This window comes from Bos mutus, chromosome 8 (assembly GCF_027580195.1).
Source record: "Bos mutus isolate GX-2022 chromosome 8, NWIPB_WYAK_1.1, whole genome shotgun sequence".
NCBI classification, from domain to species: Eukaryota; Metazoa; Chordata; class Mammalia; order Artiodactyla; family Bovidae; genus Bos; species Bos mutus.
Window position 1 is genome coordinate 17,840,340 of NC_091624.1, and position 26,917 is coordinate 17,867,256.

Sequence of the window (26,917 nt, forward strand, 5' to 3'; positions counted from 1 at the left end):
GCCTTTTGATGGCTAAATAGTATTCCATACTACATTTTATGTATCCATTCATCAGTTGGTGCACATGTGTGCTGTTTCCCCCTTTTGGCTATTATGAATTGTAATTCTATGCTTAACATTTTGAGAAATTGCCAGACTGTCTCCCAGAGTGGTGGCACTTTTTTTTGTTCCCACCAGCAATGTATGTAAGAGGGATCCAATTTCTCCACATTCTTGCCAACATTTGTCAACTATGTGTCTTTTTTATAACTATTCTAGTGGATGTGAAGTGGTAACTCATTGTGGGTTTGATTTACATTTCCTTGATGACAAATGATGTTGAGCATCTTTTCATTTGCTTATTGGTCATTGATCTCTCTTCTTTGGAGACATATCCAATCAAACTCTTTGCCCATCACAGATCTCTTTTTAATCTTTGAGAAAGAAAAACACAGAGACGGGGGACAGATATTGTCACCATATTATGAAAACATTATCAGAAAAAATAGGGATAAAAGAGAGAAGGAAGAGCACTTAGAAAGTACAGGAGTCAAAAAAATAGAAGTCAGAGAATGACTCTAGCAGACGAAGAAAAACACACAAGCTAGGAGAGAAGGCTGTGGTCAGGATGGGGAATTCTTGAATCAGGTTGAATTGATTTAAGGGTAATGACAAAGATGAAGCTGGGACTACAGAACAGTGAATCCTGAAAACCCCCACTGAGAAGAAATTAAAACCTCTCCCAGGGACAGGGTGAGAATCAATGAAACAGAATATGTGCAAGTGCTTTGTAAACTACACAAAGGTAAACTTGGTTCAACTGGCTGTGTTTTTCCCAATTGGGTTAAAAACTTTGATAAGTAACTTTGAAACTTGTTTTGGAAGATGGTAACAATGAAGATGATTATAATAAACAGCAGTTACCATTTATGGTTCCAGGCAATGTGCTAAGGAGTATACATCATGTATCATACTTATTCCTTCAAAACACTCTAGGAAGTAGGTACTACTATTATCTTCACTACAAATGAAGATCTTTAAGCCACACATATTCATGTTTTTCTCTCTAGTGTAAACCAACCACGGTGACAGTATAAACCAACACTACTTACAGTAAGGTAGACAATTTCACAGGAAATCTTACCTATCAGAGAAAATCTATAAATATTATTCTCATTGCATTGCTTTTTTCTCTATATTAGAGAACCAAAGTTTTTGATAATTACACATGATTACCTTGGTACTAATTTATTTCTTTATTGCTTCAACAATGGATAAATGATCTCTTCTCCATAATAAAGGTAGGAATGTTTTAAATGTTTGTTTAAAAAATATTTAACTCATCTTATGGCTGATCCATGTTGATGTTTGGCAGAAACCAACACAATACTGTAATTATCCTTCAATTAAAAATATATAAAGGAAAAATATTTAACTCATCTGAAATTTATTATGCATGGTATGAGATTAAAATAGATTTAAATGTAGCTTTCTTCATATTATCATTCAACAATGCTTTTTTTATTAAACACTGATTTCTCACATATTAAACCACTATGAGTTTATTTCTGATATTTCTATTTTGTTTCTATTACTATTATTAACCTACATTCAGGTAATCTTATTAATATACTTTGGAATAGGTTCTGGTCTTGAATGGCAAAAACTCCTTTGTTCTTCTTTAAACATCACAATCCTTAATTAGATGATAACAATTGTACACATATAAACCTTACTCAGATAATGAGTACACATTTCGTTTGGCCAGTACACCAATTGCCAGTATTTAAAAAACAGTAGATGACAGGTGCTACAGTCTGAATGTGTCCCCCCAAAATTCATACACTGAATTCTAACTTCCAAAAGTGATGGTCTTAGGAGGTAAAGGGGTCTTTGGGAGGTGACTGGATCATAAAGGTGCTTTATAAATTTCTGGCTTCTCTTGGAAAATTAGTATCACTGAGTCCATGTACCCAAGTGCCAAGAATCAATTAGCAATTGAAAACCAATTAGCCACTTCTTCCTCTCCTTTATACAGGTACACATATATAAAGTTCAAAGTGTCCAACATTCCCTGTTGTCTTATTCCCAGGCCACCTAAGTGACTAATAGTGTCTGCCCAAAGGCCTTTGAACCGCAACTTCTGGTAAAACCTCTGAGTTTCCCTTTCTGTCTTCAAAAGCCAGAAAGTTCATAGTTAAATTGGTGATCAACTTTAGTAACTACACTTAACCTAGATTTCCAGTCTAATCTCTTCTTTACTTCCATAGTGTGGGGGCCTGATCTTTTATCTTCATTTAATTACCTTACAATGTATGTACTAATTCTGATCCTCTCAAATATTAATTTTATGAATGAGAATAATTTTTTAAAACATTTGCCTCCCCTGAAGTTCTTGCCTGCTCCTTTACTGTGTGATTTATACTATCAATCAAATTCAATTCAACATCCTATTGGGATCTTTAACTGGTATTATATTAAATCTATACATTAACTTTGTGAGTATTGTCATCTTTATCATATTAAGACTACTCAACTAGAAGTAGATTATATTTCTCTTATTATTTTTATATATCTTGCAAGTTTTTTTAATAAAATAATAATTTAATGTTATCTTTTTCATTACATTTTTGTCTACAGATAAAATAAATGGCTGAATTCAGTTAGGTATATGTTTTATAACCTGTGATTTAAGCATCTCAAGATGTGATTTTCTTGAATCTCCTAAACCTTCCAGTTACAGTCCGTTGTCACTGACAAACAGTGTCAGTCGCTCTACTGACCTACACATACTTCACTTATCTCTTTTATATGATTTGTTGCAATTATTTATAAAACAATACGATAAAAAAGTGACATCCCTATTTTGTTTAGTTTTAAATAGACTGCCGCTACTAGAAACCCCATCAACTTCCTTCATGCCCTCAGACTTAAAATGAAATCTATTTTTGACAAGCAAGACAAGGTAATTCAATGGGGAAAACAGTCTTTTCAATAAGTGCTGCTGGAATAACTGGATATTTATATAGGAAAAACAAACAAACATACCTTGACCTCTTCATACTATACACAAACATTAAACATAAGCTCTAAATAAAAAAACTTCTAGAAGAAAACAGAAAAAAAAATCTTTGTGACGTTGAGGTACAGTGATGATTCCTTATAACACAAAACGCATGAACCATTAAATGACACATTCTCAAGTGATGTTTTTAAAATTTATGTCATGGATAAATTCAACGTCAGCAAAATTAAAAACTTTTATTTGTCAAAAGACACCATTAAGAAAATGAAAAGGCAAACCTCATATTAGAGAAATATTTACAGAACACTCCCAAGAAAGTTCTTTTATCTAGAATATATAAAGAACTCTCAATTTCTTAAAACAAACCAATTTATTTTAAAATGTGTAAATGATTTAAATAAATGTTTTGCAAACGAAGATATATGGATGGTCAACTAGCACTTAAAAAAAATCGCTCAACGTCATCAGTCACTAGACATTATAAGAATTAAAACCACAGTAAGATACCAATACACATATCCTAGAATAGTTAAGATTAAAGACTGATTACAAAGTGAGGAGATGGAGCAGCTGTAAATCTCCTCCTTTCCTAGTAAAATAGTTTGTTAATTTCTTATAAAGTTAAACATAGGCTCATATGACTGCGAGTCATATGACTCAGCAATACCAATCCTAGGTATCTATCCAAGAGAAATAAAATAGATCTTCATACAACATCATGTACACACATTTTAAAAAAACTTATTCACAATAGGAAAAAAAAAATAATTTTAAGCATGGAAAAACCCACATATCCAAAAATTGGTGAACAGATAAACAAAACATGATATATCCACACAATGAAATACTACTCAGGAATTAAAAAACAAAACTATTAATATATTTGACAAATGGATGACTCACATTATGCTACATGGAAAAAAAGTGAGACACAAAATACTACACATTGTACAACTCCATGTATATAAGAAAATCTAGAAAAAGCAAAACTATACTGACAAGCGGGACTTCCCTGGTGGTCCAGTGGCTAAGACTCTGCACTCCCAAGGCAGGCGGCCTGAGTTCAATCCCTGATTAGGGAAGTAGATTCTACATGCTGCAACTGAAGACTCTGCCTTGCCACAACTAAGACTCCTGTGCAGCCAAATAAATAATATTAAAATAAGAAAAAAAAACCCAAAAAACTATAGTGACAGAAAACAGATCAGTGGTTGTTGGAGGGCAAGGACTGTGGGGGCAAAAGTAGTATGGATTATGATAGAGGGCACGCGACTGCATGCAGTTACCAAAACTATACAATTAAAATGGGTAAATTATTACACGTAAGATAAGACCATAACATACTTTAAATTTCATCGTGAAAAATACATTTTACAAAATCCAACGTAAAGAGTCTGAGTGGGTAGTAACAAATTTAACTTCTACTCAGAAAGAGGTCTGGACTTTGCCCTGGGCTTTTGAAACATTTAATCTCTAAGCCTTGTAGGAGTGTCTTTATTCGCCTGAAATTTCAATCATGACAGGTAGTCTAACAGTGTGAAGGCTGGAGGCAGCCCACACCAGACAGGATTTAAGGTAGAAGCTGACCACCCAGAGAAAGATTAGCAATGTTATGTAGACCAGGAGTTCTGGATCATATGGTATCAACCTGCCCAGAGGGACTGAAACTGCGTCAGCTACCTAGCCAATGAATCATGCTTGCATAATGGAGCCCTAATAAAATTCTGAAGACTGAAGCTTCGGTGAGCTTCCCAGCTGGCAATAGTTTCATGTATATTATCACAATCAGTGCCAGGCAAGAAACATGCCCTGACTCCAAGGGGGGAGAACAATAGTAGAGTTTCTCTTGTTCGCTTCTCTTAAAATCTGTTTGCTTTTCCTAATAGTTTTGTAATAAATTGTAACTGTAACAGATTCCAGCGAGTTCTATGAGGTTTTCTGGAAAGCTATCGAACCTAAGCTTGGTCTTGTGGACCCCTGAATTTGTACATAGTGTCAGAAGTGAGGGTGGTCATGTGTGGACAGTGTATCTTCTAACTTCTCAGCTGCCCTCAACACCCACAACCAGATAAACATAAATAGGTGGCAAATCGATGACTATAAAACTCATAGTTGAAATGTTTAATAATTACCTAAGCAAATTACAAAGGTCACACCTATAAGCCTATGTGAAAGTGAAAAGTGAAAGTGTCAGACACCCAGTCATGTCTGACTCTCTGCGAAGCCATGGACTGTGGCCTGCCAGCCAGCCATGGACTGCCAGGCTCTTCTGTCCATGGAATTCTCCAGGTAAGAATACCAGAGTGGATAGCCATTCCCCTATAAGCCTATAGACAATGACAAAATGACAAAGAACCTTTACAGCTGCCTGGTTAACCTGGAACCAGCCCAAGTAGTAAGACTCCTGTGTTGGCATGCGCAATCAGTTGTTTTAATTAGACATGTCAAGTGTACAACTTAAGCAGGGAACACACAGAGAAACCAACCATCCCTCCCGTTCCCAGGTGCATGCCTGTCATCTAATTCTGTTAAGTGGCTTTTTACTTCCTTATTTAGAATCTGCTCAACATTTCAAGTCCTAAATTTCCTATAGCATGCAACTGGATCTCTTCTTTCAAATGCCTAGCAGTATTATCCAGAGCAAGTATTATCCTAGAGATAGAAGTTCACTAGCAATACAGACGTAACTTTGTAAAAAGTGTTTTAGAAATTCAGGCTCAAGAGTCTGCAGTCATGAAATGACAAAAAATATTTTCCAAAGATGCCTGATAAATTTGTCTTCTGAAAACATAGTTATTGTTTTTATAACTAACATTTTCCATGAGAGAAAAAAATGAAAAATTTGGGGGGAAAATGGCACAAATAATACAATAAATTTCCATCAGATCAGATCAGATCAGTTGCTCAGTCGTGTCCGACTCTTTGTGACCCCGTGAATTGCAGCACGCCAGGCCTCCCTGTCCATCACCAACTCCTGGAGTTCACTCAGACTCATGTCCATCAAGTCAGTGATGCCATCCAGCCATCTCATCCTCTGTCGTCCCCTTCTCCTCCTGCCCCCAATCCCTCCCAGTGAAAGGTTGTTGTTGAATCACACGAATACACCGGGATTCTTGGCCCCCGGAGAAGAAGAATTCAATCCGGGGCCAGAGACGAGGCTTGATCGCTCAGAGCTTTTGTGTAATAAAGTTTTATTAAAGTATAAAGGAGATAGAGAAAGCTTCTGACAAGGGCATCAGAAGGGGGCAGAAAGAGTACCTGCTTGCTAGTGTTAACAATGAAGTTATATAATCCAAAGAATATCTGGAGGTTGTAAAGACCTCATTAGACCTACTCCCATAATTTACATTTTTAAGATAACAGAAGGTTGAATCCAAAGACTGTCCTTAGGCAGGATACATTATTGTTATATAATCCTAAGGAATGTAGAGAAGGAAAAAAAAGTTTGTCCTTTCTTCCTCCTTGAGAATTCCAGACCCTTCTCTCCTTGGGGACCCCTAGACTCCCTATCAACCTGCCTAGGAACTGACTCTCTCACCAGCATCAGAGTCTTTTCCAATGAGTCAACTCTTCCAGTGAGGTGGCCAAAGTACTGGAGGTTCAGCTTTAGCATCATTCCTTCCAAAGAAATCCCAGGGCTGATCTCCTTCAGAATGGACTGGTTGGATCTCCTTGCAGTCCAAGGGACTCTCAAGAGTCTTCTCCAACACCACAGTGCAAAAGCATCAATTCTTTGGCGCTCAGCCTTCTTCACAGTCCAACTCTCACATTCATACATGACCACAGGAAAAACCACAGCCTTAACTAGACAAACCTTTGTTGGCAAAGTAACGTCTCTGCTTTTGAATATGCTATCTAGGTTGGTCATAATTTTCCTTCCAAGGAGTAAGCGTCTTTTATTTTCATGGCTGCAGTCACCATCTGTAGTGATTTTGGAGCCCAGAAAAATAAAGTCTGACACTGTTTCCACTGTTTCCCCATCTATTTCTCATGAAGTGATGGGACCGGATGCCATGATCTTCGTTTTCTGAATGTTGAGCTTTAAGCCAACTTTTTCCACTCTCCACTTTCACTTTCATCAAGAGGCTTTTGAGTTCCTCTTCACTTTCTGCCATAAATTTCCATATAACACCATAAATTTTACTGTTTCCAAATGCTTGTAAACTTGTGGGCAAATGAGTCCACAAATGCAGGTTTAAGTGAAGTATCTATGCATGTGTGCTCAGCTTCTCAGTTGTGTCCAACACTTTGTGACTCTATGGACTGAAGGGCTTCTTTAACATTGCAGGCTCCTCTGCCCATGAGATTTTCCAGGCAAGAATACTGGAGTGGGTTGTCATTTCCTCCACCAGGGGATCTTCACGACCCAGGGATCAAACCCACGTCTCTTGCATTGGCAGGTAGGTTCTTTATCACTGAGCCACCTGGAAAGCCCAAGTATCTAACTAGGCTGTTCTTTTTCATGTTGAGCCAAACTAGGACAGGTGGTAGGCTAATGCTGGAGTCAGAGAGCACTTGACAGAAGGGCAGAGGGGAGAGTGCTTTCCCTCTAAACAAAGGCAAACTTATCAAATGCTCAAAGTATGTCCATTTGTTCAAAGTTATCCCTAAGTGTGGGAATGAGCAGATATCTATTGGGCTGCTCTTAATACCCTGGACACTCTGTAAACAAAACTCAGCACAGCAGACGAATGCACTACCTCTGTCCTGAGCCACAACTCAGCAAGACAGAGCAGTAAGCTCTTTACTGTGTGAACCAGTTTTCACCAGGCTTCAGGCTGGCCTGCAGAGCCCCAACCTGTAGATGATGTTCTTCAGCCAACAAGAACAGGTTGGGCACTCTAACTGGAATACCATCCTCACCACAGATGGGCTCCTGAAACTACCTCTTGGCTCAGACTGCATGTGACCATCTATCATTGGCTTTCACCTGCCCACTATCACTATGTGTGCCCTCCTTCCACAGATCTCCTTTATCTGACTTCACCTGCTAGAATGCAAGTCCTGCTTTGAATCCCCAACTCACCTAACTGGGGGTCTAAAATCCTTACTTTAAATGACTCTGTTCCTGAATCCTGAGTCATTGGCTGAGACATTTGCCAACCCACATGGACAATCTAGAACTAAGATGCAACACTAGCAAAGGGGAAGTCAGAGAGACTGAAGCCTAAGAAGCTCTAACCCACGGCTGTTAAAGGAAAAGGACCATGAACCACAGAATACAGGCAATAGAATACACAGGTTACCTCTAGAAGCTGAGAATGACCCCAGGCTGATAGCCAGCAAGGAAATGCAACCTCATCCTACAGCCACATGAAACTGAACTCAGCCAACAGCCTGAATGAGCTTGAAAGAAGATTGACTCCCAAGAGCCTCTAGTGAGAAACACAGCCCTGCCAAACCTGATTTCAGCCTTGTGAAACCTGGGGCAGAGAACCAGCTGAACCATGCTGTGAACAGAATTTGGATTTAGAGAACTTTGCTGTTTTAAGGCACGTCAGATCAGATCAGATCAGTCGCTCAGTCGTGTTCGACTCTTTGCAACCCCATGAATCGCAGCACGCCAGGCCTCCCTGTCCATCACCAACTCCCGGAGTTCACTCAGACTCACGTCCATCGAGTCAGTGATGCCATCCAGCCATCTCATCCTCTGTCGTCCCCTTCTCCTCCTGCCCCCAATCCCTCCCAGCATCAGAGTCTTTTCCAATGAGTCAACTCTTCGCATGAGGTGGCCAAAGTACTGGAGTTTCAGCTTCAGCATCATTCCTTCCAAAGAAATCCCAGGGCTGATCTCCTTCAGAATGGACTGGTTGGATCTCCTTGCAGTCCAAGGGACTCTCAAGAGTCTTCTCCAACACCACAGTTCAAAAGCATCAATTCTTGGGTGCTCAGCCTTCTTCACAGTCCAACTCTCACATCCATACATGACCACTGGAAAAACCATAGCCTTGACTAGACGGACCTTTGTTGGCAAAGTAATGTCTCTGCTTTTGATATGCTATCTAGGTTGGTCATAATTTTCCTTCCAAGGAGTAAGCGTCTTTTAATTTCATGGCTACAGTCACCATCTGTAGTGATTTTGGAGCCCAGAAAAATAAAGTCTGACACTGTTTCCACTGTTTCCCCATCTATTTCCCATGAAGTGATGGGACCGGATGCCATGATCTTCGTTTTCTGAATGTTGAGCTTTAAGCCAACTTTTTCACTCTCCACTTTCACTTTCATCAAGAGGCTTTTGAGTTCCTCTTCACTTTCTGCCATAAGGGTGGTGTCATCTGCATATCTGAGGTTATTGATATTTCTCCCAGCAATCTTGATTCCAGCTTGTGCTTCTTCCAGCCCAGCGTTTCTCATGATGTACTCTGCATATAAGTTAAATAAACAGGGTGACAATATACAGCCTTGACAAACTCCTTTTCCTATTTGGAACCAGTCTGTTGTTCCATGTCCAGTTCTAACTGTTGCTTCCTGACCTGCATATAGGTTTCTCAAGAGGCAGATTGGGTGGTCTGGTATTCCCATCTCTTTCAGAATTTTCCACAGTTTATTGTGATCCACACAGGCAAAGGCTTTGGCATAGTCAATAAAGCAGAAACTGATGCTTTTCTGGAACTCTCTTGCTTTTTCCATGATCCAGTGGATGTTGGCAATTTGATCTCTGGTTCCTCTGCCTTTTCTAAAACCAGCTTGAACATCAGGAAGTTCACAGTTCACATATTGCTGAAGCCTGGCTTGGAGAATTTTGAGCATTACTTTACTAGCGTGTGAGATGAGTGCAATTGTGTGGTAGTTTGAGCATTCTTTGGCATTGCCTTTCTTTGAGATTGGGATGAAAACTGACCTTTTCCAGTCCTGTGGCCACTGCTGAGTTTTCCAGATTTGCTGGCATATTGAGTGCAGCACTTTCACAGCATCATCTTTCAGGATTTGGAATAGCTCAACTGGACTTAGTTTATAGCAATTTGTTACAGAAGCAACAGAACTGAACACAGTGGTGTCCCAGGGCTACCATCAAATTGCCTTCCTGTCCCCACCAGCCTGCAGTTAGGAACCAAGGAAACTGAAGTCACCCAGCTCTCGATATACAAAACTTCCCTAGGCTGTCCCGCATTGCACCTCCAGTGTGTCTGTGCATTCTGTCTTCCTCACTAGGATTAAAGCTCTTAAGACAGGGACTGTGAATGACCTTTTTTTTGTTTTAACTCTAATTGTTTTTTAATTGTCCAAACAATATATATTAATTGTAGAAAACTTAGGGAAAAAAGAAATAAATATAAAAGAAATTTTAAAAGATCCATAACTCAACAGTTAAGCATACTATTAATATTTTCATGTCATTCTATACTTTGTACATGTATTATATATACAATATATATATATTTAAATCACAAGATAAATACTAATTTATAATTTTATCTTTCCCTTAATTCCATTATGTGGCTATTCCATGTCAATGGATGGAATTCTGTACCATCATTTCTACCATTCCATAGTATTCAGGCTGGGTCAGGTCCTCCTGTTATAACGTCTTTGATACCCTTATATCTCACCTTTTATAACACTTTTGATAGCTGTAATAATATTTGTGATTATCTGATGATTTTAAGTTCTGTTTTCTCCACTAGACTGTAATTTCCATGAGATAAAAGTGTGCCTGCTTTTATCAAGAGTATAATCTCCAAAGCTTAGCCCCAAGTTGATGCTCAAGAAATATAATTCATTAGTGAATCAATTTAATCAAATCTTTTTTTCCAGGCATTTAGGTTGTTTCCTATTTTGTTCTTAATAAAGGTTTCTAGAACACAGTAGATTTTCAACAAACGTTTGCTGAGGACTAATAAAATAATAGAATTTTAGAGACTGGTGAAGGATAATCATTTAGTAGCCAGTAATTTGATTTAAGTCATTGAGAGGAAGAGAAGTACGTCTCAGTCATATAAACATGAAGAGCTACACAGAGCTGATAAAAGGATCCTCAAAGTGAGTATTCTGGCAAATTTTATCTTTACTTTTCTATTTTTTTCCCAAACAGAAACAGGTATGAACGATCAATGAGGTTTGATAACTCTTTAAAAAATCTTCAAAGAGGTATGTTTTATAATTTTTTATAAAGTTCTTCCTAAAATATATGGTTATATAGCATAGTATAGACCTAGAAAGCCTGGCAATCTGCTCATGCGTAAAGAGTAAACACATTCTGCATATGGGTATAATATCACTACCAATCCCCTAAATAATAAATAAGCCTTTATAAAAGTTAATAAGCTTTATACAGGACTGCACATCGACCATGCTGCTGCTGCTGCTGTTTAGTCACTAAGTCGTGTCCGACTCTTTGTGACCCTGTGGACTATATAGCCTGACAGCCTCCTCTGTCTATGGAAATTCCCAGGCAAGAATACTGGAATGGTTTGCCGTTTCCTTCTCCAGGGGATCTTTCTGACCCAGGGACGGAACACACATCTGCTTGGCAGGTGGATTCTTTACCACTGAGCCACCTGGGAAGACTACATCAACAATACTTCAATTAAAAAAAAAAAGAAACAAGAGGGGAAAAAAAGTTAATAAGCCAGTTAGCAATCATGGGGTGGACTAAACTAGATACTGCTACTGCTGCTGCTGCTAAGTCACTTCAGTCGTGGCCGACTCTGTGCGACCCCAGAGACGGCAGCCCACCAGGCTCTGCCGTCTCTGGGATTCTCCAGGCAAGAACACTGGAGTGGGTTGCCATTTCCTTCTCCAATGCATGAAAGTGAAAAGTGAAAGTGAAGTCACTCAGTCGTGTCTGTCTGACTCTTCGAGATCCCATGGACTGCAGCCTACCAGGCTCCTCCATCCATGGGATTTTCCAGGCAAGAGTACTGGAGTGGGTTGCCATTGCCTTCTCTGAAACTAGACACTAAGCCTATAGAATTCTGAGCTTTAGAGAAGGTAATCAGTGGCCGTTAAAGTCCTGTTCTGTATTCATGTAGAGATTATAAAGTTAGAGTTTCTTTAAAATAAGACTATTGCCTATTAAACAGTCAATTATCTTACAAGAGAGTAACATCAGCTTTAAACTACCTGTTTTTCAATGAATATTTAAAACATATACAAATGGTAAAAAATGTCCAAATGTGAAATAAATATAATGCATTTCATCATTAAAATTCATATTCTTTATCTGACAGAAAAAGAAACACATAAAGATTGCCTGCAAATTATTCAAAGCCTCCAGAGATTGTATAGGTATTTTGGTTCCTTTCGAAGTTTCTTTAGTTATAACTTTATTGATTTATATAACCTGTCCTTCTTTACATGTTCTACTAAAAGTTTCCTTCATCTTTAAATGCTAGAAGTGAGAGGCCCCAAAAGCAAAAAAGGTGAGAAAGGGAATCACTGTGTAGCTTACCAGAGTGTAGCATATAATGCAAAGAGCACTAGACTAAGCATGGAGTGGAAGGCTAGTCCTGCTATCACTGTCTTCGTCAGTTCACTGACGTTTCCTAGACTCCAGTTTCTTCGCCTACAAAACGAAGGGGCTCAGTGATCTCAAGGGCCCTTACAGCAAAAACATTTTAAGCTGTGAATTTCTGAGAGATGAGACAGTTAAAGAAAAGAAGAAAAACTCACACTAGATACCCTGCTAAAGGTTATGCAGGTACTTGAAAAAGGTCTCAAGCAAAATGCCCCTGATAGATTTTACTCACACATGCATGCCATCAACCTCCTCGGAAGCCTACTTCCTGTACATCTTGTTAACACTGATTTATCTGAAATCTGAGAGGCATTTTAGGACCACAGAGCCTTTATCAGCAATAGGGACTAATGGATTCCTTACAGAAAAGCCAAAAAGATAAAGAAGGAAGTTAGATTGGTGCAAAAAATACACCTTCAGAACCTCTGCAGAAAAATCAATATTGATAAGTGAGATATACTGGGAAATTTTCTTAGAGTAACAAAGAAAGTGGACACTAAGCTGTGTGTTAGGATTGTCTGCAGAATGGAGAACAGAGTCCTATTAATAATAAAATGCCTATATCGAAATGATTAAAAGCAATTCCCTACATACCCTCACCTGGCGTTGTAATAGCCTATGTAGACTAAGAGCACTGCCACCTTGCTACAGTCTGCCCCATCCCAGGCACCCAGAAAAAGGGAGTATCCATGGTGAAAACACAATGCCTCCCCAATCATCTTGCTGCTGCTGCTGCTGCTAAGTCGTTTCAGTCGTGTCCAACTCTGTGCAACCCCATAGACGGCAGCCCACCAGGCTCCCCCATCCCTGGGATTCTCCAGGCAAGAACACTGAAGTGGGTTGCCATTTCCTTCTCCAATGCATGAAAGTGAAAAGTGAAAGTGAAGTCGCTCAGTCGTTTCAGACTCTTAGCGACCCCATGGTCTGCAGCCTACTAGGCTCCTCCGTCCATGGGATTCTCCAGGCAAGAGGACTGGAGTGGGGTGCTATTGCCTTCTTTGCCCAATCATCTTACCAGGGGTCAAAAGAGCAAGATGCTTTGCACCATATAGTCCTCATATATACTAATCCAGGTATCTTAGAACTAGAAGCATCTCTGCTTTATTCAATTCGGTATGGAAGATGGGGGCTTCTTTTCTGGGAACACTTTCTATAAAAATAATGATTCTCTCTGTCTAAAAATTGACACATACACTCTAAGACTAGCTTTCTGGTTTTGAAAATGATAGGCAATGTAGAATGCGGCAGAAGAGATACGTTTTTTGGAATCATCAATCTATTCAAAATATATTATTACCACCTTAATCTTTTCTACCAAAAAAATTTTTTTGGCTATAAGCCATGCCCATGCTTTATAGGACGATTACCACCAGAGCTCAGCTATAAATACAAACCACTTTCTTCTCTGGGCCTTCGTTGGTGCTCACGTGTATTCGATGTGATGCTTTAAGGAGGTTACCCACTAGATAATCTTAAAGATCCCTTTCATCTCTGGCACTTTATGGTTCTAAGATAAATGAGCTTTTCCAGGTTGACCCAGCCTCAGAGTCTTATTTATAGCATTGTTTCTATGCAGAAAAATTTTACACATTTCATCCAACTGACTTAAAAATTAACTTTGGGACATAATCCATTTGAAGTTGAGGCATTCCAGTATCTCATAAAATATTGTCTGCCATGTTCCTATACATCTTTATTACTACAGTAAATACTATTTGGGGAGAAAAGAACACATAAATTAAAATGATAAAAATAAATAAATAAAATATAAACTTTTTACTACAAATAGAATTCTTATAGTCATTTTAGCATCTTAAATTTTCTGGTTAGAATAGGTCAAAGGCATTCTATTTCTCATGTCCCTCTTAAACTTACTTCCTTCCTATTTTATTGTAATTCAACAAGCCCCTATGAAATAACTCTTGAGTACTGAAATTTGGGAGTCATACAAAACATTGTGCTCCAGGGAGACAGAGCTGGGCAGTGTGGCTTTCAGACTCTAAGAGGCCCTAATTACGCCTACCTCCTATAATTCAAAATCCTCCCGTTAAATTTGGGTGTGGCCTGTGACTTGCTTCTAACCAGTAGAATATGGCAAAGGTGAGGGGTTATCACTTGCACAGTTACATTATATAATATTGTAACTTCCATCTTGCTAACAGACTCTCTTGTCTTTATCTCTCTGTATTGACATCCTCTCCTGTTGGCTTTGAAGTAAGCTGCCATATGGAGAGGCCCATGTAGCAAGCACTGAAGGTAGCCTTTGGCTGATAGCCAGTAAAGAGTTAAGGCTCTTGGTTTAACAATCATTGAGGAGTGCGTGCTGCCAACAACCACCTGAGCTTGGTGGGGGAACTTCCCCAGGAGAACCCCAGCTCTAATCAACAACTTGTGGCAACCTTGTAAAAGACTGAAGCAAGAGTCCGGAAAAGCCTCATCCAGATTCCTGACCCACAGGAACTGTGACATGATAAATATCTCCTGTTGTAAGCCATTATGTTTATGCAAATATTGTTATCTAGCAACTGATCAAAATATAGGCAGATGAGTAGCACCGTATTATTAGACAACAACTTTAAGGCAACAGAAATCCAAAATAAAGTTCTGGGATAAAGGTAGCTTTGAAATATTCCATAGAGAGGGTATATACCCAAGTAACATGGTAGGTGTTGCAAGAGGGAGGGAATCAGAGGGCAGACACACTGAAACCATAATCACAGAAAACTGGTCAATCTAATCACACTAGAACCACAGCCTTGTCTAACTCAATGAAACTAAGCCATGCCCTGTGGGGCCACCCAAGATGGGTGGGTCATGGTGGACAGGTCTGACACAGTGTGGTCCACTGGAAAAGGGAATGGCAAACCACTTCAGTATTCTTGCCTTGAGAACCCCATGAACAGTATGAAAAGGCAAAATGATAGGATACTGAAAGAGGAACTCCCCAGGTCAGTAGGTGCCCAATATGCTACTGGAGATCAGTGGAGAAATAACTCCAGAAAGAATGAAGGGATGGAGACAAAGCAAAAACAACACCCAGTTGTGGATGTGACTGGTGATAGAAGCAAGGTCTGATGCTGTAAAGAGCAATATTGCATAGGTACCTGGAATGTCAGGTCCATGAATCAAGGCAAATTGGAAGTGGTCAAACAGGCAATGGCAAGAGTGAACATCGACATTCAGGGAATCAGTGAACTGAAATGGACTGGAATGGGTGAATTTAACTCAGATGATCATTGTATCTACTACTGTGGGCAGGAAACCCTCAGAAGAAATGGAGTGGCCATCATGGTCAACAAAAAAGTCCAAAATGCAGTACTTGGATGCAATCTCAAAAACGACAGAATGATCTCTGTTCATTTCCAAGGCAAACCATTCAATATCACAGTAATCCAAGTCTATGCCCCAACCAGTAATGCTGAAGAAGCTCAAGTGGAATGGTTTTATGAAGGCCTACAAGACCTTTTAGAATTAACACCCAAAAAAGATGTCCTTTTCATTATAGGGGACTGGAATGCAAAAGTAGGAAGTCAAGAAACACCTGGAGAAACAGGCAACTTTGGCCTTGGAGTGTGGAATGAAGCAGGGCAAAGACTAATAGAGTTTTGCCAATAAAATGCACTGGTCATAGCAAACACTCTCTTCCAACAAAACAAGAAAAGACTTTACACATGGACATCACCAGATGGTCAACACCGAAATCAGACTGATTATATTCTTTGCAGCCAAAGATGGAGAAGCTCTATACAGACAGCAAAAACAAGACCAGGTGCTGACTGTGGCTCAGATCATGAACTCCTTATTGCCAAATTCAGACTTAACTTGAAGAAAGTAGGGAAAACCACTAGACCATTCAGGTATGACCTAAATCAAATCCCTTATGATTATACAGTGGACTGAGAAATAGATTTAAGGGACTAGATCTGATAGATAGAGTGCCTGATGAACTATGGAATGAGGTTCATGACATTGTACAGGAGACAGGGATCAAGACCATCCCCATGGAAAAGAAATGCAAAAAAGCAAAATGGCTGTCTGGGGAGGCCTTACAATAGCTGTGAAAAGAAAGAAGCACAAAGCAAAGGAGAAAACAAAAGATACAAGCATCTGAATGCAGAGTTCCAAAGAATAGCAAGAAGAGATAAGAAAGCCTTTCTCAGCGATCAATGTAAAGAAATAGAGGAAAACAACAGAATATGAAAGACTGTGATCTCTTCAAGAAAATTAGAGATACCAAGGGGACATTTCATGCAAAGATGGGCTCGATAAAGGACAGAAATGGTATGGACCTCACAGAAGCAGAAGATATTAAGAAGAGGTGGCAAGAATACATAGAAGAACTATACAAAAAAGATCTTCACCACCAAAGTAACCATGATGGTGTGATCACTCACCTAGAGCCAGACATCCTGGAATGTGAAGTCAAGTGGGCCTTAGACAGCATCACTACAAACAAAGCTAGTGGAGGTGATGGAATTCCAGTTGAGCTATTCCAAATCCTGAAAGATGATGCTGTGAAAGTGCTGCACTCAATATGCCAGCAAATTTGGAAAACTCAGCAGTGGCCACAGGACTGGAAAAGGTCAGTTTTCATCCCAATCCCAAAGAAAGGCAATGCCAAAGAATGCTCAAACTACCACACAATTGCACTCATCTCACACGCTAGTAAAGTAATGCTCAAAATTCTCCAAGCCAGGCTTCAGCAATACGTGAACCATGAACTTCCAGATGTTCAAGCTGGTTTTAGAAAAGGCAGAGGAACCAGAGATCAAATTGCCAACCTCCACTGGATCATGGAAAAGGCAAGAGAGTTCCAGAAAAACATCAATTTCTGCTTTATTGACTATGCCAAAGCCTTTGCCTGTGTGGATCACAATAAACTGTGGAATATTCTGAAAGAGATGGGAATACCAGACCACCTGATCTGCCTCTTGAGAAACCTATATGCAGGTCAGGAAGCAACAGTTAGAACTGGACATGGAACAACAGACTGGTTCCAAATAGGAAAAGGAGTACGTCAAGGTTGTATATTGTCACCCTGCTTATTTAACTTCTATGCAGAGTACATCATGAGAAACGCTGGGCTGGAAGAAGCACAAGCTGGAATCAAGATTGCCGGGAGAAATATCAATAACCTCAGATATGCAGGTGACACCACCCTTATTGCAGAAAGTGAAGAGGAACTCAAAAGCCTCTTGATGAAAGTGAAAGAGGAGAGTGAAAAAGTTGGCTTAAAGCTCAATATTCAGAAAATGAAGATCATGGCATCTGGTCCCATCACTTCATGGGAAATAGATGGGGAAACAGTGGAAGCAGTGTCAGACTTTATTTTGGGGGGCTCCAAAATCACTGCAGATGGTGATTGCAGTCATGAAATTAAAAGATGCTTACTCCTTGGAAGGAAAGTTATGACCAACCTAGATAGCATATTCAAAAGCAGAGACATTACTTTGCCAACAAAGTTCCATCTAGTCAAGGCTATGGTTTTTCCTGTGTCATGTATGGATGTGAAAGTTGGACTGTGAAGAAAGCTGAGCGCCAAAGAATTGATGCTTTTGAACTGTGGTGTTGGAGAAGACTCTTGAGAGTCCCTTGGACTGCAAGGAGATCCAGCCAGTCCATTCTGAAGGAGATCAGCCCTGGGATTTCTTTGGAAGGAATGATGCTAAAGCTGAAAGTACTTTGGCCACTTCATGCGAAGAGTTGACTCATTGGAAAAGACTCTGATGCTGGGAGGGATTGGGGGCAGGAGGAGAAGGGGATGACAGAGGATGAGATGGCTGGATGGCATCACTGACTCGATGGACGTGAGTCTGAGTGAACTCCGGGAGTTGGTGATGGACAGGGAGGCTTGGTGTGCTGCGATTCATGGGGTCGCAGAGTTGGACACGATTGAGTGACTGAACTGAACTGTTCTTTCAAGAATTCAGACTGGCAGAGAGGTATACAGCACAGAGGCTGAATCAACTGAGTATTACAGAGAGTGGCACCACTGCACTGAGAAACAGTGAGTGGAGATTGCAGAGGTACATGGGGTCCAGGTCATGCCAGGGCTGAGTGGGCTCATTTTCAATAGGTAACAACACAGAAGGAAAGGCTCTTGAGCAGGGAAATGACAGTAAAAAGGGCTTTAAAGAACTTAATCCTATCACAGTATAAAGGATGGAGAGGATTAGAGATAAGAAGACCAAGAATAGATGTGCTGGCACAAAGGTCTTCAGGAGAGGCCAACAAACATATTGGGGGCGGGGGGAGGGCAGCGGTGGTTTCATACTCATGAATAATCAAAGGCATGCAAATAAAACTATAAAATACCATTCTGTGGTTGAATCAAATTTGTACAAAAGCTAATAATACTAGCAAAGACAAAGCAATCTCAGACACTATCAGTGGGAATGTAAATAGAACAGACTTTACTGAAAGACAAGTCAGCAAAATGCATGAATAACCTTAAAATACTCAGATCTCAGATTCTAATTCACTAAGAACATATTCAAAAATAAATAAGTTTATTTACGCATCCAAGAAACATTTGAGTGTCTACTGCATTCCAGGTACACAGGATATAGCCGTGAACAAAACAGACCTCACCTCTGCTTTCATGAAACTTTGAAGAGACAAACATTTAACAAATACTGATGAAATAAATGTATAATTACACATATTACAGGACACAATGGAACTTAAATCATGAGCTTAAAAAATAGCTTTCTGGGAAGTAACATTTATACTGAGATCTGAAAGATGAATAGAATTTAGCCACATGAAGAATAGGAGGATTTTTTTTTTTTCTGAGAGGAAAAAAAACAACATTCATGAAGGCAAGAAAGTTAGCTATATTCAATATTTAAGAGGATTCATTCATTAACCCTTTTAACAACTATGTGTAGAGGCCCTAGTAAGTATCAGGTACTAGGTGTTAAGGATAAGGGACAGGAGAAAATGATCAAGGTCAAGACAAAACAGGTATAAAAAATCCTGTAGGAATGGAAGGGTATGGTATTTGTAATAAAGCCAAAGATGTTTGTGTGAAAAAGGAAAAAATCAATACATTTAGCAGGAAAAAAAAAGAGAGAGAATGGAGTATAGGTTCAGTTCAGTTCAGTCGCTCAGTTGTGTCTGACTCTTTGTAGCCCCATGGACTGCAGCATACCCAGGCCTTCCTGTCCATCACCAACTCCTGGAGTTTACTCAAACTCATGTCCATTGAATCGGTGATGCCATCCAACCATATCATCCTCTGTCGTCCCTTTCTCTCACCTTCAGTCTTTCCCAAGGTCTTTTCAAATGGGTCAGTTCTTTGCATGAGGTGGATAAAGTATTGGAGTTTCAGCTTCAGCATCAGTCCTTCCAATGAATATTCAGGACTGATTTCCTTTAGGATTGACTGGTTGGATCTCCTTGCAGTCCAAGGGACTCTCATAAACACAAAGGCTGTCTACCTCCTTTCAAATCCAAATAGTATAGACTTACCTTAGAAAGGTACATTCAAAACCGTACTATTCATTTATAAAAAATTACCATTTATAGATAGAAATAGGCTTCCCTGATTGCTCAGATGGTAAAGAATCTGCCTGCAGTACAGGAGATCCAGGTTCAATCCCTGGGTTGGGAAGATCTCCTAGAGAAGGGAATGGCTACCCCCTCCAGTATTCTTGCCTAGAGAATTCCATGGACATAGGAGCCTGGCAGGCTACAATCTATGGGGTTACAAAGAGTGGACATGATGAGTGACCTTCACTTTCACAGACAGAAATACTTAAATGACTCAGGGCTAAAATGCTCATGTGCAAAGAAGAAGAAGTAGAGATCAAAAATAAATTCTAACATGGATACATAAGTTAAGGCATTGCTATACTTGAGGGATTACCCTACAGCTATCCATGAGTGTGTCCCAACTATGCTAAGCGCTCAGGGAAAAGGAACCATTTTTTCAGAATAATAAGCAGGCTTTCTTTGCAAGAGGCCAAAATGTACATAGAATAATCTGAGGATTTGAAATTAAAGACTGAGTTTGTGACTGACATGTACACACTGCTATATTTAGAATGGATAACCAACAAGGATCTACTGTATAGCACATGGAACTCTGCTCAGTATTATATAACAATCTAAACATGAAAAGAATCTGGAAAAGAATAGATACAGGTCAATGTATAACCATCACTTTGCTATACACCTGAAATGAACACAACAGTGTTAATCACCTGTGTGAATGTGTGTGTGTGTGTGCGTGCGTTCAATTGTGTCTAACTCTTTGTGACCCCATGGACTGTAGCCCATCAGGCTCCTCCTCCATGGAATTTTCTAGGCAAGAATACTGGGGTAGATTGCCATTTCCTCCTCCAGGGCTCTTCCCACATCTCTTGTGCCTCCTACTCACTTATACACCAATATAAAGTAAAATATTTCTTAAAAATTAACCAAATGAACCTCCAAAAGGTTACGGATGAACTGACAATTACACAAACTTTATGATAAAAACATGCTTGGAGTTACTAGCAAGTTAAAAGGGAGCCATAAAAATGATCATGACCTCATGTGAGCAGTAAACCCAAGGAACTAGAGTCCTTTGTCTCCTGTCTCCTCAATTATCCAAATGGTAATATCTTATGTTTGGTACATGTCAACAGCATTAAAGAGTATATAATATTTGACACTACCTTAAAAAAAAAAAAAAGATATGCAAAACTCTACTATTTTTGCACTTCTCTGTGAGTCTAAAACTGTTCCAAAATGAGAAGTAAAAACAAAATACATGGGTAGATTTGCTACAGCAAATAACACAAAGCCTAAAATTTGTGTTAATTTCATAAAGCAAACAAAAAGAAGGACAAATGAAATAATCCTCCAAATTACGCTCTCAAGTCCAACTTTTACTTCTCCTGTTAAGGGACGCAGGTACCTATCAAGAGAAAAGCTCATGGTCTGTCTTGGACAGTCCACTGCCCATCAGACTTCTGGGGAGGTGATTTCAACCTCTCTAAGCCTTTGCTACCCCCCTCCCACAGGTTGGTATCATATACTTCTTGACTATTGCATTCTATACAAATATTCATTATTACTATTTAAAAATTTTTATTTGAACTGCATTATTCCTTCATTAAGTGGAGAAATATCTTTTAAGATTAACTATTTGGATTTTTTCAAGTTTTTTAATTTATCAAATTAATCTACTTTAGTAGGGGCCCAGATTTAATCAACATACTTATCTAACAATAAATAGTTATTATATCTCTCAAAATATTATAGAACTACAGTCTAAAAAATGTTTTTATTTGCAATAGCCTTCTCCTATAAAGTTCACTAATGGAATTGGCTAACCTTAAAATTATTGTGGTTAATTCTAAAGACCTGTATTTATTTATTAGACCTGTCTAATAAAGTTTGATGGGCATAAATACACAGTTTGGAACAAATATATTGACATCATACATACAATACATTTGATAAGATGTCTTTTTCCCCATAGACAGTAAAAATGAAATAATAGCTCTTTTGAAGAAAAGAGGTGATTAAGTCAGGAATTTCAAGAAATGCAAAACCTGAACCTTGAAAACCCGAATGAAATTTCAAAGTCTGACAAAGAAAATATATCTTTTATAAAATTGGAAATCAGTGTGTACTTATAAATGATGCACCACAAAATGTTTCATTATAACTTTACTGTGTCAAAATCCATTATCCATCTGCCTTCCATCAAGCAGTCTAAGGAAGAAAAATATTATATTGTTTTCTGGGTTAAAACTTCATGTACAGCCTACAGGCTAACGGGAAAACAGAGCAGGAGTACAAGAGTAACTCTCTCAAATCATGCATTTACTCATTAAAACCTCAAGGTAGGCCATTTTAACAAGGCACCTAATTTTGTTTCCTGGTGAATGTATTTATAGACCAAAACCAGAAATGATTCAAGTGGACAGTTAAAAAAAAAACCAACAGGAAGCATATAAAAATAATATTCAGTAAGATATTATCTTTATAACAGCAAAAAAAAAAAAAGCAGGATGCCTCCTCCCCTTTCAAGTTCCCACAGTGTTCACCATTCAGGCACAGGCTACTCACTTCCGATGGGTGTGGTCCATGCCACTGTTTGGTATTGCTTCCAACTCTGCATTTTTCTGCCCACAGATATTTCCATAGCTGTCGTATCCTGATACTAGTCTTGCTGCTGCACCTGTTGCTACTGAAAAGCCACAAATAAATCCCTAGAGGAAAAAACAGAAAAAAACATACAAATAAATCATTTCAATAGCAACAGCCACTACTTGATACGATAATGAGCTTCTTTTGTCCGCTGAAGGGAACAAAGAGCTCTCTTTCCTTATTGCAAACACTATTCCACTGTTTTCCTTGGGTTTCACATAAGCTGTACAAAGAAGTCCACAGGGAAACACTATTTACTACAATAACAAAACAAATCTCAAGCTTTTACATCGTAAGTATGTCTTTGCATTTTATAATAATAATAATAGCAGCTTCTTTGTACTGAACACCTGCTCGATGCCAGGATCTGTACCAGCTGCTCACCATACATTATCTCTAATCCTCATGATGGGGAAACTGAGGCCCAGAGAGGGTAAATAAGTCATCCAAGGCCATAGAAGCTAGTAAAGATCAGGGCATAAGACTCAAACCTAGCTTTCTTCATTCTTTAAATTTTTTTTTAATATTTATTTGACTATACTGGATCTTAGCTGTAGCATGTGGGATCTAGTTCCCTGACCAGGGACTGAAGCTAGAGCCCCCTGCATTGGGAGTTCGCAGCCTTAGCCACTGGACCACCTGGGAAGTCCCTATTCTTTAGTTTTATTTGGTTGTCAAAGAGTTCTGGTAAATAAAGAATAGCAACAGATGAAAGACAAAAACTCAAAGAACAATAGGTATGTGGGTTTCGAATTATCACTTCAGTACACACAACACTACTGTTTTCTTCCTGCAATGAAGTTGTGTAGAAGCCAAAGAATTATACCGTGAAGTACATTCACGCTCTGAATATTGGCGACTCAAGGACAGGGAGGCCCTGGGTCCATGTGCCACAGAGGTCACTTCATTTCATGGGGATATGCTTCACCACAGTACCAACGGCGAATGGTACTCGCTTCAGAACTGCATCATGTTTGCCAAGTCAAGGATGCATTGATCAAAGCAAAGCAATAAACCCTACACTCAGCTGCAGGCTACTGGGCATAAGAACAGGAAATAAGGTGAGTCACTATTATTAAACTGAATTGGAAGAAAAGACAGAGGTTAAGATATATTCTCGCAATGCGGTCACTAAAAGATTGAGTTTCTGTTATCTTTAACAAAAGACACTAAGGTTAATGGCGAACCTTTCCAATACAGTTCTTTAACGAGAGGCATCATAGAGTAATAGAAAGAGGATCCAAAAAGATCTGGATTCAAACCCTCACTCTACCATTTACCACCTATATAACCTTGATCCATTTACCTTTTTAGACTGTTTCTTCCTCATCTCTGACAAAAAATAATATCAACTGTTTCACAGCCAAACGATGGGGCCTCCATGAGATAACACATTTCTAACTTGTAGCTGGCCCTATACACAGCAGGTAGTCAATATACTGTAGCTGCTAACGAAAAAGTCAGACTAAAGAAGTTGATAACAGTAATTGCAGATTAACTAAAAATCCCTTCAGTTCTAAATTTTGGGAAAAAATGTTCTAGGGGGTGGGGAGGGGGGGAAGTGAGAAATACTGTCAGTCATTTCGTCATTACAGAGAAACATTTGGACCACAATTACCATCTTTCACTACTGGTCTAAAATAGCAAAGCCCTTGCATAATTAAAAGGTTATGTTCTTCTTTCACTTTTTATAGAAACGTTCTTCTTAGGTTTGATAAGTACTTTGTGTTACAGCTGGCCTTCAATGGTTCCTGAAGTCCCTTTATGATCATTTTTAACAGTACTGTTGGAAACATACATGTGCGTGTTTTTGTGTATGTGTGTGTTTGTGTTTTTTAGTTATAGGCCACCTCATATCCCTCTGGGATGTAGGCAGAGTATAAATTATAAATGTTTCAGGTATATGGTAAAATGGGACACTGACATATTTTCACATAGGCCATTTAAACTTTTTAGTAGCTTCCCAAAGCATTAGAGTGGAGAGGGTGAGAAGCTGTAGGAAGGAAAGGAAGGGGAACAGGAAGCTAGTAAGAGACAGAGAAACCATGACTGTTATCCTGGAGATGTCTCATGGTACAAGAAGTGACAATGGAGAACTAGGCCAAATATAATTAAAAAGACAATCTCCTTTTTAAAAAAAAAATTGTGAAATCCAAATGCAGGAAGCAATATAGTTTCAGATGAGAAAAAAATGTGGTACATGAAATTAAAATAGGGTGAGAGAAACTTTACAGAATGTACTCTTTAATTCAATGGCTCCAAGAGGCAGGTAGAGTGTTATTTAGCAGAAGGAAATCACATTAATGAAGCAAGTTGTAAGGGGGATAAGGAAAGCTTTTATACACCTATAGTAGAGAGCAATCACCAGAGAGAAAAGAAGTCTATTCGTAAGGAATAGAATCATGGTTAAGAACTTAAAATGACTGAGCTACTGAAGTGCTTTCAGAACTGCTATTTCAAGAGAGAGTGAGAAGGAGCAGACAAATCTAATCACAAATAGGAGGTGATTCAAATCAGATAAAGAGACCAGAGATGGTAGATCACAGGCAAGATCTGGCAACTAATAAGTGTATATTGCTTACGTGGGAGAAAAACAGTCTGCTAATTACTGGACTGTGTTCATCTCCCCTTCACATCACAAGTTTAGTTTAATTTAAGTAAGAGTTTTGGCTTAGTTTCACTCACTCTTAGTCAAAAAAAAGGACACGTTTCATTTCACAAGCAATGTTTGAATTTCACACATGAAGCCTTTACCACACCACTGAGCAAGGCAGAGGTCTTAGCTTTGCTCTGAAGAAAAGAAAAGTCAACAAAACATGCATGAGGGGTGGGGAGGGAGTATGAATATGGCATTGTGTTTCAAGATAAAAAGACTTTAGGCTTACAGCCTTCTCCCAGGGATTAATGAAAATATATTCAGAATTTTTTTCTCAAAGACTACCTCTCTTACCCCAAACAACACTTGGAGTCAGTCTGCTAGTAACTAACGTCAAACCTAGAGTAACACTTGGCTTCTGTTCCTCCTTTTCCAAGAACTCTGAGACCAGGAGGCTATTAGGACCCAGCAAACAGCATAGGATTAGAAAGTCTGATGCAGAACTAATACTTATGCAAACAAATTTCAAAAATAAATTTAAAAGCTTTGGCAATCTGCCAGATTTCAGGATTTCTTTAAAGTTTAATGGGATATATTACTCTAAGAAAGAGGGAAGAAGGAAAAAACAAGAATGGTTGGAAGTCTAGGAAATATCAAGTTCACCCTGAAAGAACTGAGATATTCTCAAAAGAAAAAAATAATAATGGGGCCTGAGGAAGCTAAAATCAGAGAGGCTATTTCATGGGCAGCCTGAGCAATTAAAAAAACATAGACAAAGAATATGTACTGAGAACTGAAACCAGCAGCAAATACTCATGACCCCAGTTAAGTCTCTTTATCACTTTAAATTCTCTGAGGCTCAGTCTCCTTACCTGTCACTAGGAATGAATTAGATTAATCTCAAAAGTCTTTTCTGATTCCTAAATTTTATGATTCTAAGGAAAACTATTAATAGAAACAGAGTCAACTTTTTTAGGCTATACTTCCAGGGAGAAGTATGGGCCCATTTGATCTACTGTAATGACTGAGCATGAGGTATATACAGGTGGCGAGGAAGAGTAGATGAAAAGTAAATGGATTTAACTGTACATTTAAAAATAGTCAAAATAATAAATTCTAAGTTATGTATGTGTGTATGTGTGTGTGTGCTCAGTTGCTCAGAGGTGTCTGACTCTTTTGCAACCCCATGGACTGTAGCCTGCCAGACTCCCTTGTCCATGGGATTTTCCAGGCAAGAATACTGGAGTGAGTTGTCATTTCCTTCTCCAGGGGATCTTTCCAACCCAGGGACGGAACTGGCGCCTCCCGCATTAGAAGTGGATTCTTGACCGCTGAGCTACCAGGGAAAATGAAGTTATGTATATTTTACCACAATAATAAAAAAGGAAAAACCAAAGGATTTAACAGAGAGCAGGCAGTCATTTTGGATCAGGTGACCTTAAGGTAATTTCTGGCATGCTGTTCTTCCTATTCTATGATCCTGGCAAAGCACAGCCCATCACACAGGTGACTAAACACTTCAGTGAGTCTTTGAGTCTTTCCCTTTGTGCTGCCTGCTCCACAATAGTTAATGAGGTAGAAACACTACGCTCCGAGAACTAGACGAAGACTATAAAATAAAAAAGGTCCTTGAAAGCAGTCTGAAGGGACGACCTATGCAATAATGGCTCTAAAATTCAGCTCTAGCTCAGATCATTCTCCAAAATTCCAACTC

The 26,917-nt window shown here is 39.0% G+C and overlaps 1 protein-coding gene across 4 annotated transcripts in view; it reads right to left on the minus strand.

The window, feature by feature from the left end:
• SLC44A1 (solute carrier family 44 member 1) overlaps positions 1 to 26,917 on the minus strand; it is a 231,099-nt gene that overhangs the window by 133,426 nt on the left and 70,756 nt on the right. For all 4 annotated transcript variants that reach the window (XM_070375176.1, XM_070375175.1, XM_070375177.1 and 1 more), the window contains exon 3: positions 22,527 to 22,669. In XM_070375176.1, coding sequence (XP_070231277.1) covers positions 22,527 to 22,669 — 143 coding nt within the window. The remainder of the gene's footprint in view (positions 1 to 22,526; positions 22,670 to 26,917) is intronic.